At 44.6% G+C, this 12,839-nt stretch overlaps 1 protein-coding gene across 3 annotated transcripts in view; it reads right to left on the bottom strand.

Moving 5' to 3' along the window:
• The window catches only part of INSC (INSC spindle orientation adaptor protein), a 131,849-nt gene extending 130,278 nt beyond the window's left edge, over positions 1-1,571 (bottom strand). The window contains exons 1-2 of one of the 3 annotated variants that reach the window (XM_033862586.2): positions 1,258-1,569; positions 701-910 (exon numbers count right to left, since the gene is read on the bottom strand). Coding sequence is in view for 1 of the 3 variants with exons in the window: in XM_073808644.1 (XP_073664745.1) it covers positions 1,258-1,260 (3 nt within the window). In the remaining 2 variants the exon portion in view is untranslated. Of the gene's footprint in view, positions 1-700 lie in introns of all 3 variants that reach the window. The other 2 variants (XM_073808644.1, XM_033862585.2) reach the window with 2 other exon arrangements.
• Between the last annotated feature and the right edge of the window lie 11,268 nt (positions 1,572-12,839).

Raw genomic sequence — 12,839 nt, 5'->3', positions numbered from 1 at the left:
AGCAGGACAGTCTCAGCAGAGACACGGCAGAAAAATGCTACTTCTGTCACTGTTTTGGTGCCTAATTAAGGGAGTGACTTAGTGGACATTCCTTGGCCCTTTGGATCTCAGGGGATTGTTCTGGACAGCCTGAGGACAGCTTCAGGTGTCCTTCTGGAAGGAAGCCTGCTAAGGGCCTGTCTCTAGAAACCACTTTGGCTTCTCCAGCATGAATCTACTGTTTCCTCTGCTTCTTGTGCTCCCCGGGTTCAGGGAGAAAGATGAGCTTCGAGGGTAACTGAAGAAGTGAGGTCTTGGGAAAAGGAGCAAAATAATAATAATAAAAATCTACTATGGGCTTCCCTGGTGGTGCAGTCGTTAAGAATCCGCCTGCCAGTGTAGAGGACGTGGGTTCGAGCCCTGGTCCAGGAAGATCCCACATGCTGCGGAGCAACTAAGCCCGTGCACCACAACTACTGAAGCCTGCGCACCTAGAGCCCGTGCTCCACAACAAGGGAAGCCACCATAATGAGAAGCCCACGCACCACAACCAAGAGTAGCCCCCGCTCGCAGCAACTAGAGAAAGCCCGCGCGCAGCAACGAAAACCCAACGCAGCCATAAATAAATTAAAAAAAAAAACTACTATTATTACATAAGAAGTCAGTCACTGACTTCTTCCCATATACAGACCTGCTGTACTAAGTACTTTCTATGACTTACCTTGTTTGTGTCTCACCACGATCCAGTGATGTAGTTATTACTATCCCCTCTTTAGAGGTGAGGAACGAGGGCAAGAGAGGTTAAGTAGCTCTCCTGAGATCACACAGCCAGTGAGTGGAAGATCAAAGATTCAGACCCAGGTCTGTCTGAGCGTAGGTCCACGAGTTTCCCAGCGTGCAGTGCAAGAACACAAGTGCAGAGGTGCACCTGCTGCTGAGAGGAAGGCCAGGTGCTTGCTCAGATAGGCTGGGGGAGGGGCAGGGCAGGGGCCTTTTCTGCAGTGGGAGGCCAGGTGACTTGTGGCAAATAAAGGGGCAAAAATGGGGGTAGGGGCTTGAGGAGTCAAAGAAGGAACAGCCCGGCTCCCCTGGGAAGTAGAAGGAGCAGATTAGGAATGACAATCGTAGCCAGACTAGAGTTGAAAAACACACATCTTACCAGGAGTCCGTGAGAGCAATCACACAAGCCAGACTTAGCGACTCCAGATCGGAGTCTGGGGACACGGGCTGACCCCGCGTCTAGGAAGTGTTCCAAGGCAGGGATTGCAGGGAGCTTACCATCTATCGTGAGAGGGGAAACAGCTGGGACATCACCTCACTCCGCGGGGTGCTGCCCTGAAGGACTTGCCTCCCAGCCCCGGAAGAACCTGACCCAGATTCCTGAACGCAATGGGGCCTGTGGACAGAGGTGGCCGGGGCGGGCACTGGGAGTCATTGCAGAAGCTGTGAGCCTGGTAAAGAAAGACCTTTCCCCACCTGGAGAACGGGAGGCTCTGGAGCTGGCTGTGGGTTGAAATCAAGGCATGTCATTAAACGGTACCACCTCTTCCCAGCTGATCAAAAAAAAGACCTGAGGCAATTTTTATTCCTCTTACCTCACCAGCCCCCTGCCCCCAACATCCAACCAGTCAGTCTGTCCTGTCTGCTCTGCCTCCATGTTGAAACCCTGACCATCTAAAACCCCTTAACCACAAAGTTGCCAGACTCATCCTTTAGCAATGTGAGTGAGATCACATCCTCCTCCAACCTAAAATTCTTCAACCGCTTTTTTTTTTCTTTAGTTTATTTTTGGCTGCACTGGGTCTTCATTGCTGCGCACGGGCTTTCTCTAGTTGCAGTGAGCAGGGGCTACTCTTCGTTGCTGTGCGCAGGCTTCTCACTGCGGTGGCTTGTCTTGTTGTGGAGCACGGGCTCTAGGCGCGCAGGATTCAGTAGCTGTGGTGCACGGGCTCTAGAGCGCAGGCTCAGTAGTTGTGGCACACGGGCTTAGTTGCTCCACGGCGTGTGGGATCTACCCAGACCAGGGCTCCAACCCGTGTCCCCTGCATTGGCAGGCGGATTCTTTTTTTTTTTTTAACATCTTTATTGGAGTATAATTGCTTTACAATGGTGTTAGTTTCTGCTTTATAACAAAGTGAATCATCTATACATATACATATATCCCCATATCTCTTCCCTCTTGCGTCTCCCTCCCTCCCTCCCACCCTCCCTATCCCACCCCTGTAGGTGGTCACGAAGCAGCGAGCTGATCTCCCTGTGCTATGCAGCTGCTTCCCACTAGCTATCGGTTTTACATTTGGTAGTGCATATATGTACCTGGCAGGAGGATTCTTAACAACTGTGCCACCAGGGAAGCCCAACAGCTTCTTATTATTGCACTTAGAACAAAAGTTCTAGACCCTTTCTTTGGCTCACAAAATTCTACCTGATTCTTCTCTCCACCAGGGTCTCAGGTCACATCATCTTCCTAAGAGAGCTCTTCCCTGACCACCCAAAGTAAAAGAGCCCCTCCCCTGTCATTCGCCTGTTAATACCACTTATCACTCTCTGAAATTTCCTTGTTTATTTATTTGTTTGACTATTATCTGTCTCCCCAGTGCCCCACTCCACAAGAACGGAGGACCTACCTTCCAGTGCAGTGCCTGGCACATAGTAGATATTCAGCAAACTTCTGTGGAATGGTCTGAGCACGGTGGTGGAAGTAGCTGTCACTTGTGGCAGAGCACAGAAGTGGTCAAGACCATCCAGGAACCAGATGCCAAGAAGATAAAGGCAGCCAGACAGAAAACCCAGCCACTGAAAGGAAAAGGACTTGGGTTTCTAAGAATCTTCCCTATGAAGGGTGTTTGCACCCCTGGTTCGTGAGGCCCAACAGCTTCCCTGTCCTGGAGGTTTCACAAGACACCCCTACACTCTAACAACATTTTTCTTATTTCTCTTAAACTGGCTTGAGTTTTTTTTTTTGCTTTTGCTTACAATTCTAAAAGTCCTAATGTATCCCCCCTCCCCATGTCTCCTTGGTAAAGGCAGCACCGAGAGAAGCCCAGCCGTTAGTGGGAAGAGCACAGCACGGGGGATAAGAATCAGAGGCTTCTCTCTTACCTCTGTGACCCTAAGGAAGTGTCTTTCCTTTTCTGAGTCACAGAGAGTCACCTGAGACCTAGTGCAAGAGTCCTCTCAGGTGTATCTGACAAGGACTCCGAGCCCATAAAGTAAAGAAAGGAACCATCTTCCAGGCAGAAGGCATATTCTGTATATTTTTGTTTCCCAGTCAGGTCCCAGCAGGAAAAGAAGTCCACTTAGGTGGGACTTGGAGACCTGAAAGGCTATTTATGGTCAAGGGTAAGAGAATAACAACTGGTTTGAGGCGCCCAGGTACTGACAACTGTGGGAAGATGCTACCACCTCTAAGTCTAGGGGCAAGGGGGGAAATGGCTTACGGGTTCTCTGGTGGAACCATGGAAGAGGTCGTCTCAGAACCATGGCACCGAAGTGGGAAAGAACTTCTCTAACCTCTCTCTGCTCCTCCATTTGACCTCCAGCCAGTACCTCCACTGGCAAAACCCAACCAGATAACCCAGGGGATGTGATCTGAGGACCAGCTCCTCTGGACACAGAGCAGAGCAGAGAAGGATGGAGAAGCTATGGGGGAGGGTGTACAGTACAAATGGATAGTAACTGGAACCCAGAGAAAAGCCAAGACCTACAAACTCTTTCAATCCCCACAGCCTCCCACGCATTTAAATCTCTATAAAAGTGCTACAACTCTCAAGAAAGTCAGTGAATTGTTATAATGGTCTCGATGGGCTCAGATTTACAGCCCTGGCCTAAGGGCCTGCCAAAGACAAAGGCAAGAGCTTTAGCTTTGGGGCTTCCCTGGTGGTGCAGTGGTTGAGAGTCCGCCTGCCGATGCAGGGGACACGGGTTCGTGCCCCAGTCCGGGAAGATCCCACGTGCCGCGGAGCGGCTAGGCCCGTGAGCCATGGCCGCTGAGCCTGCGCGTCCGGAGCCTGTGCTCCGCAACGGGAGAGGCCACAACAGTGAGAGGCCCCCGTACCAAAAAAAAAAAAAAGCTTTAGCTTTGCCCCTGAGCACATGCAACAGCTGCCATGAGAGCTTCCAGAAGTTTCACCAGGAGATAAAAATTCTGACAATATGAATAACTGAAAAGCCTTAATGCCAACTCCCAGATACATTACTGAGGATGGATGGGTAATTGTCCAGAAAGGATTCTTCTAATAGAAACCATGCCCAGCCAGGACTGTAGGAAAGAAAAAAATGATCTATTTTAAATTCCTTGCAATTAATACCCACCTATGGTTTAAAAGATCTGGTCTCAGACACACCCATTCCTGGAGGGAAATCCTCCAAAACCCATACATGCCTAAACCATATTAGGAAAGCTGGGAGAGTGGAGAGGACAGGTTTTACTCCAGAAGACTAAGACCCTTCTAAGAGTGAGAGCACTGGGAATGCTCTCACAGAAAGAATGTGCTACTTCAGAAGATAGTAACCTCACCAATGCTGAAGGAAGTTTAGTCCAGTAAAAAATGAATAAAGGCCAGTCCTGTGCACATCGCTCAGAATATAAATGATCAAGGCAATCTGTGACCTTGGGATGCTCACAGTCTACTAAAGAGATATAAATAGACTATCTCATGCTAGGAGATAATTAATAAGAGAGATGTGTTAAAATGTCCCACCAGAATTGTGGATTTAGGCTTTATATTACTTTGAGGCTGTTATTAGGTTCATATACATTTAGAGTTATTACATCCTGTTGGAAATTTTTAAATTTTGCTACTATAAGGTGGCCTTCCTTATCTCAGTGATGCTTTTTGCCTTAACGTCAGTTTTATTCAAAATTAATATAGCTACACTACCATTATTTTGGCTACTGTTTGCATGGAAGATTGTTCATTCTTTTACTTTGGCTCTTTCTGTATTCTTACGTTTTAGATACCTCTTGTAAAGAGCCTGTAGTTAGACTGGTCTTTTAATTCAGTCCATGTAAATAGAGGTAAAGTAGTTATGTGTTATGCAGATGGTTATCTGTGAGAAGAGCTTTCCAAAGAAAGGAAACAGTCAAAGCAAAGGCTCTAAGGCAAGAATGTGCCTGGTGTTTTGGAGCAAAAGTAAGGAGACTAGTGACGTGGAGGGGTACGAAGAAGGGAGGGGAAGTAGGAGGAGATGAGGGTGGGGATAGTAGAGAAGAGTTGGAGCAATGCCCTGAGTAGTGAAAAGGGGATGGGGCCCAGTGCATACGTGGAAGAAATGGCTCTAGCTTGGAGCACGGAAAGTTCACCTATGGAGTCTAGCGGGAGACGAGGACCTGGGAGCAGAGACCAGTGGTGTACAGGTGTTCAGGTGGAGTCTGGGGAGGCTCTCTTCTGATCGATGTCATTTGATCAGGAAAGTAAGAAGCACAGTCAGGGGCTGAGAATAAGGACAGTGGAGGAAGTGTCAAGGTTTTGAGGAGAAGGTGTGAATAATGATCTAGAAGTAAATGGGAGAGTGAATGGACTAAGGACATACAATTTCCTGGCAGCAATAAAGGCTTAATTAAAGCTCATAGATTTAAATTGAGGCAATCAATCAATATAGTTGTGTGATTTTTCTCCAGGCGTTAAAGGTCCTTGATCCAGACGCCAAGTTGCTGAAGCCTCCTGTACCACATTCTGCTGAATGGCCATCTGGTCTCTCCTTAAAACACTTGCAGTGACAGGGAGCCCATCACTTCCCGAGAAGCCCCTGCTATCATTAGACAGCTCCCACTGTCAGAAAGTGTCTCCCCATATTAAGCTGGCATTTCTCTTCCCATTTGTTCCTCCTATGTGTGAGCCTCTGGGTCTGTTTCTGTTTTCTGTTGTTTATGTTGCTCTGTGTCCCCCTGTGTCTAGTCATCCAGAAATTTGATAACATAGCCAGCTGGTAAGGCTGGGAGAAACAAGAACTCTTACACATGGCTGGGGGGGATGAAAAATGGTAGATTACTTATACTTAGCAAAATTACATATGCATTTACTCTCTGACTCTACAATCCCACTGCCAGAAAGAATAAAAAATGGTATCCCATTAGATTAAAATTAGATTAACATGATCCTAGACTGTGCTCATGCACATTCCCCCTAAGGAAATAAATATGAATATTTTATGAAATTTAGCTCCAAAGTTGATTGTTACAGCATTTTTACAAGAATAAAAATCTGGAAATAATTTACGTGCATATAAGGGATTGATTAAATAAACTCTGGCACATTTATTCAATGGAATGTGAAATGGACATGAAGAATGATACAGTAGAAGAACATGGAGTGGCATGGAAAGATGGACCCTGCAAAAGGCAGGTTTCAAAGAAGTTTGGTGGGATACAATTTTATAAATATGCACATAAGATATTAAAAAAAATAACACATACCAACCTACTAACGGTGGATTTCTCTGGATGATGAGCTATCTAAGAAACATACTATTCTCCCCACCTTTTGTTGTTGTTGTCTTTCCTGTAGTTGCTAAATTTTCCATATTGAGTATTTTAATTTTATAATTAGGAAAAAGTTATTTAATTTTTAATTAAAAAACAAACCCTACCAGCCTTTTGTCATTGAGTCCAAGACGCAGCCTTCCATAAAAACCTCCCTTATTTTGTCTTCACTCAACCCCCACAGGAGCAGTCCTGTGTCAAAATACAGAGATCTCTGTTCACTCCCTTAATGCCCCTCCCACTCCCGCCACTCCTCCATCTCTGCCCCAGCCTTTGTCCTTTGAGGGAAGTCAAGAAGGCAACAAAATGGGTCTCACTACGGCTGCTCTTTTCGCAAGGTCCCTCAGACAAGAGGAAGCTTCCAGCCTCCCTCCTCCCTAAGGACTACCATCTGCCCCTGGAATCCTTAGTACCTTTGGTAGGACGTTGCCTCACACCTGCGTGGGAGGCGTCATTATTCCAAATATAGGGGCCAGAAAACCAAGGCTATGAGAGCAGGGAGAGGTGAATCTGGGAGACCAGCTTGGGACCAAACTGGGAAGAGGGGATCCTGGCAGAGCTAGCTTAAGTGCCTGCTTGGTGCGCCCTCTGGTGTAGAAGGGGCTGCTTTGCACCCAGAGGGAGGGACTGGTGGGAGACTGGGTATTTTAAGATGCTGCCCGCCCCTCTGCTTTTATTTTTGACATCCTCACCCCACATCATGCTAAGAAGCACCTGCATCCCACATTAAACACTATTTCTATACAACTACATAAGAGTTGAGTGGGAGTGGACCAATGGACATGTAGATACTTAAATAAACATACAAATAAACAATTTTGTAAGACCCACACGACCTGATTACCATGCTTACTTTAACACCACAGTGTGTCTAAGTATATCAAGACAATGTGGTATTCAAGGGGGAAAGGGGGAGAGGGATAAATTGGGAGATTGGGATTAACATATACGCACGAATATATATAAAATAGATAACTAATAAGAACCTACTGTAGGGCTTCCCTGGTGGCGCAGTGGTTGAGAGTCCGCTTGCCGATGCAGGGGACACGGGTTCATACCCCGGTCCGGGAAGATCCCACATGCCGCAGAGAGGCTGGGCCCGTGAGCCATGGCCGCTGAGCCTGCGCATCCGGAGCCTGTGCTCCACAACGGGAGAGGCCACAACAGTGAGAGGCCTGCGTACCGCAAAAAAAAAAAAAAAAAAAAGAAGAACCTACTGTATAGCACAGGGAACTCTACTCGATACCTGTAATGACCTATCTGGGAATAGAATCTAAGAAAGAGTGGATATATGTATATGTATAACTGATTCACTTTGCTGTACAGCAGAAGCTAACACAATATTGAAAATCAACTATACTCCAATAAAAATTAATTTAAAAAAAAGACAGTGTGGTATTGGCAAAAGAATAACTACATTGATCAATGAGACAGAATTGGGAGTCCAGAAATCACATGCACAAATATGATCAATTGATTTTCAACTAAGGTGCAAAGGCAATTAAATGGTTAAATAATAGTCTTTTCAACAACTGGAACAATTGGGCATCTATAGGCAAAGAAATTAGTCTCGACCTATACCTCTCACCTTATACAGAAATTAACTCAAAATGGATCCTAGACCTAAATGTAAAACATAAAACTAAAAATCTTTTAGGAAAAAGTATAGGACAAAGCCACTGTGACCTTGGGATCTGGGGTTGGGCAAAGAGTTCTTAGACAAGACACAACACCAAAGCACAACCCATTTAAAAAATGATAAATTAGACTTCAGCAAAATTTAAAACTTTTGCTAAGAAAATGAAAATGCAATCCACAGATTGGGGAAAACATTATCAGATATTACATATCTGATAATCATTTTGCATCCACAATATATAAAAAGCTCTCAAAATTCAACAATAATAAAACAAGCAATCCACTACAAAATGAGGAAAAGATTTGGACAAACACTTCAACAAAAGGGAAAAACGATAGAAAATAAGCACAGGAAAAGATGCTCAATGTCATAGTCATTAGGGAAATTTAAGTTAAAACCACAATTATTTACTACTATGTACACATTAGTGGAGTTACTAGAACACTCATACATGCCTGGTGGAAATGCGAAATGGTACAGCCACTTCAGGAAATATTTTGGCAGTTTCTTATAAAGTTAAATATATACTAGCCATAGTGAATATGGTAGATATTAATCCAGCTATATTAATAATCACTTCGAGTCTAAAAGTACCAGTTTAAAAACATGGATTGTCAGAGTGGAACAAGAACAAAACCCAACTATATGTTGTCTATAAGCAACCCACTTTAAATATAAAGATGCATACAAATTAAAAGTAAACAAATGGTTGTAATGTATAGCATGGCAACTGTCATTAATAGTACTGTACTGCATATTTGAAAGTTGTGACGATCGGGAAGATGGTGGAAGAGTAAGACGCGGAGATCACCTTCCTCCCCACAGATACACCAGAAATACATCTACACGTGGAACAACTCCTACAGAACACCTACTGAAGGCTGGCAGAAGACCTCAGACCTCCTAAAAGGCAAGAAAGTCCCCACGTACCTGGGTAGGGCAAAAGAAAAGAGAATAAACAGAGACAAAAGGATAGGGATGGGACCTACACCAGTGGGAGGGAGCTGTGAAGGAGGAAAGGTTTCCACACACTAGAAGCCCCTTTGCGGGCGGAGACTGCAGGTGGTGGAGGGGGATACCTTCGGAGCCGCGGAGGAGAGCGCAGCCACAGGGGTGCGGAGGGCAAAGCGGAGAGATTCCCGCACAGAGGATCGGTGACGATCGGCACTCACCAGCCCGAGAGGCTTGTCTGCTCACCCGCCGGGGCGGGCGGGGCCTGGAGTTGAGGCTCAGGCTTCGGTCAGAGAGCACGAGAGGACTGGGGTTGGCGGCGTGAACACAGCCTGCAGGGGGTTAGTGCACCACAACTAGCCGGGAGGGAGTCCGAGGAAAAGTCTGGACCTGCCGAAGAGGCAAGAGACTTTTTCTTCCCTCTTTGTTTCCTGGTGCGTGAGGAGAGGGGATTAAGAGCGCTGCTTAAAGGAGCTCCAGAGACAGGCGCGAGCCGCGGCTAAAAGCGCGGACCGCAGAGACGGGCATGAGACGCTAAGGCTGCTGCGGCTGCCACCAAGAAGCCTGTGTGCGAGCACAGGTCACTATCCACAGCCCCCTTCCGGGGAGCCTGTGCAGCCCGCCACTGCCAGGGTCCCAGGATCCAGGGACAACTTCCCCAGGAAAATGCACGGCGTGCCTCAGGCTGGTGCAACGTCCCATTGGCCTCTGCCGCCACAGGCTCACCCCGCATCTGCACCCCTCCCTACCCCCAGCCTGAGTGAGCCAGAGTCCCCGAAGCAGCTGCTCTTTTAACCGCGTCCTATCTGGGCGAAGAACAGACGCCCTCCAGCGACCTACACGCAGAGGCGGGGCCAAATCCAAAGCTGAGCCCCTGGGAGCCGTGAGAACACAGAAGAGAAAGGGAAATCTCTCCCAGCAGCCTCAGAAGCAGCGGATTAAAGCTCCACAATCAACTTGATGTACCCTGCATCTGTGGAATACATGAATAGACAACGAATCATCCCAAATTGAGGAGGTGGACTTGAGAGCAAGATTTATTATTATTTTCCCTTTTCCTCTTTTTGTGAGTGTGTATGTGTATGCTTCTGTGTGAGATTTTGTCTGTATAGCTTTGCTTCCACCATTTGTCCTAGGGTTCTATCCATCCGCTTTGGTTTTTTTTTTTCTTAAAAAATTTTTTTTTCTTAATAATTATTTTTTATTTTAATAACTATATTTTATTTTATCTTACTTTATTTTATTTTATCTTCTTTCTTTCTTTCTTTCTTTCTCTCTTTCTTTCTTTCTTTCTTTCTTTCTTTCTTTCTACTTTTTCTCCCTTTTATTCTGAGCCGTGTGCATGAAAGGCTCTTCGTGCTGCAGCCAGGAGTCAGTGCTGTGCCTCTGAGGTGGGAGAGCCAACTTCAGGGCACTGGTCCACAAGAGGACTCCCAGCTCCACATAATATCAAATGGCAAAATTCTCCCAGAGATCTCCATCTCAACACCAGCACCCAGCTTCACTCAACGACCAGCAAGCTACAGTGCTGGACATCCTATGCCAAACAACTAGCAAGACAGGAACACAACCCCACCCATTAGCAGAGAGGCTGTGTAAAATCATAACAAGTCCACAGACACCCCAAAACACACCACCAGACGTGGACCTTCCCACCAGAAAGACAAGATCCAGCCTCATCCACCAGAACACAGGCACTAGTCCCCTCCACCAGGAAGCTTACACAACCCACTGAACCAGCTTTAGCCACTGGGGACAGACACCAAAAACAACGGGAACTACGAACCTGCAGCCTGCAAAATGGAGACCACAGAGTAAGATAAGCAAAATGAGAAGACAGAAAAACACACAGCAGATGAAGGACCAAGACAAAAACCCACTAGACCTAACAAATGAAGAGGAAATAGGCAGTCTACCTTAAAAAGAATTCAGAATAATGATAGTAAAGATGATCCAAATTCTTGGAAATAGAATAGAGAAAATGCAAGAAACATTTAACAAGGACCTAGAAGAACTAAAGATGAAACAAGCAATGATGAACAACACAATAAATGAAATTAAAAATACTCTAGATGGGATCAATAGCAGAATAACTGAGGCAGAAGAATGGATAAGTGACCTGGAAGATAAAATAGTGGAAAGAACTACTGCAGAGTAGAATAAAGAAAAAAGAATGAAAAGACTTGAAGACAGTCTCAGAGACCTCTGGGACAACATTAAACACACCAACATTCGAATTATAGGGGTTCCAGAAGAAGAAGAGAAAAAGAAAGGGACTGAGAAAATATTTGAAGAGATTATAGTTGAAAACTTCCCTAATATGGGAAAGGAAATAGTTAATCAAGTCCAGGAAGCACAGGGAGTCCCATAGAGGATAAATCCAAGGAGAAATATGCCAAGACACATATTAATCAAACTGTCAAAAATTAAATACAAAGAAAACATATTAAAAGCAGCTGGGAAAAACAACAAATAACACACAAGGGAATCCCCATAAGGTTAACAGCTGACCTTTCAGCAGAAACTCTGCAAGCCAGAAAGGACTGGCAGGACATATTTAAAGTGATGAAGGAGAAAAACTAACAACCAAGATTACTCTACCCAGCAAGGATCTCATTCAGATTTGATGGAGAAATTAAAACCTTTACAGACAAGCAAAAGCTGAGAGAGTGCAGCACCACCAAACCAGCTTTACAACAAATGCTAAAGGAACTTCTCTAGGCAAGAAACACAAGAGAAGGAAAAGACCTACAATAACAAACCCAAAACAATTAAGAAAATGGGAATAGGAACATACATATCGATAATTACCTTAAATGTAAATGAACTAAATGCTCCCACCAAAAGACACAGACTGACTGAATGGATACAAAAACAAGACCCATATATATGCTGCCTACAAGAGACCCACTTCAGACCTAGAGACACATACAGACTGAAAGTAAGGGGATGGAAAAAGATATTCCATGAAAATGGAAACCAAAAGAAAGCTGGAGTAGCAATATTCATATCAGACAAAATAGACTTTAAAATAAAGACTATTAGAAGAGACAAAGGACATTACATGATGATCAAGGGATCGATCCAAGAAGAAGATATAACAATTGTAAATATTTACGCACCCAACATAGGAGCACCTCAATACATAAGGCAAATACTAACAGCCATAAAAGGGGAAATTGACAGTAACACATTCATAGTAGGGGACTTTAACACCCCACTTTCACCAATGGACAGATCATCCAAAATGAAAATAAATAAGGAAACACAAGCTTTACGTGATAAATTAAACAAGATGGACTTAATTGATATTTATAGGACATTCCATCCAAAAACAACAGAATACACATTTTTCTCAAGTGCTCATGGAACATTCTGCAGGATAAATCATATCTTGGGTCACAAATCAAGCCTTGGTAAATTTACAAAAATTGAAATTATATCAAGTATCTTTTCCGACCACAATGCTATGAGACTAGATATCAATTACAGGAAAAGATCTGTAAAAAATATAAACACATGGAGGCTAAACAATACACTACTTAATAACGAAGTGATCACTGAAGAAATCAAAGAGGAAATCAAAAAATACCTAGAAACAAATGACAATGGAGACACAACAACCCAAAACCTATGGGATGCAGCAAAAGCAGTTCTAAGAGGGAAGTTTATAGCAATACAATCCTACCTTAAGAAACAGGAAACATCTCGAATAAACAACCTAAACTTGCACCTAAAGCAATTAGAGAAAGAAGAACAAAAAAACCTTAAAGTTAGCAGAAGGAA

This window comes from Tursiops truncatus, chromosome 8 (assembly GCF_011762595.2).
Source record: "Tursiops truncatus isolate mTurTru1 chromosome 8, mTurTru1.mat.Y, whole genome shotgun sequence".
In the NCBI taxonomy this organism is placed as follows: Eukaryota; Metazoa; Chordata; class Mammalia; order Artiodactyla; family Delphinidae; genus Tursiops; species Tursiops truncatus.
This window is presented reverse-complemented; position numbering and strand designations above follow the sequence as displayed.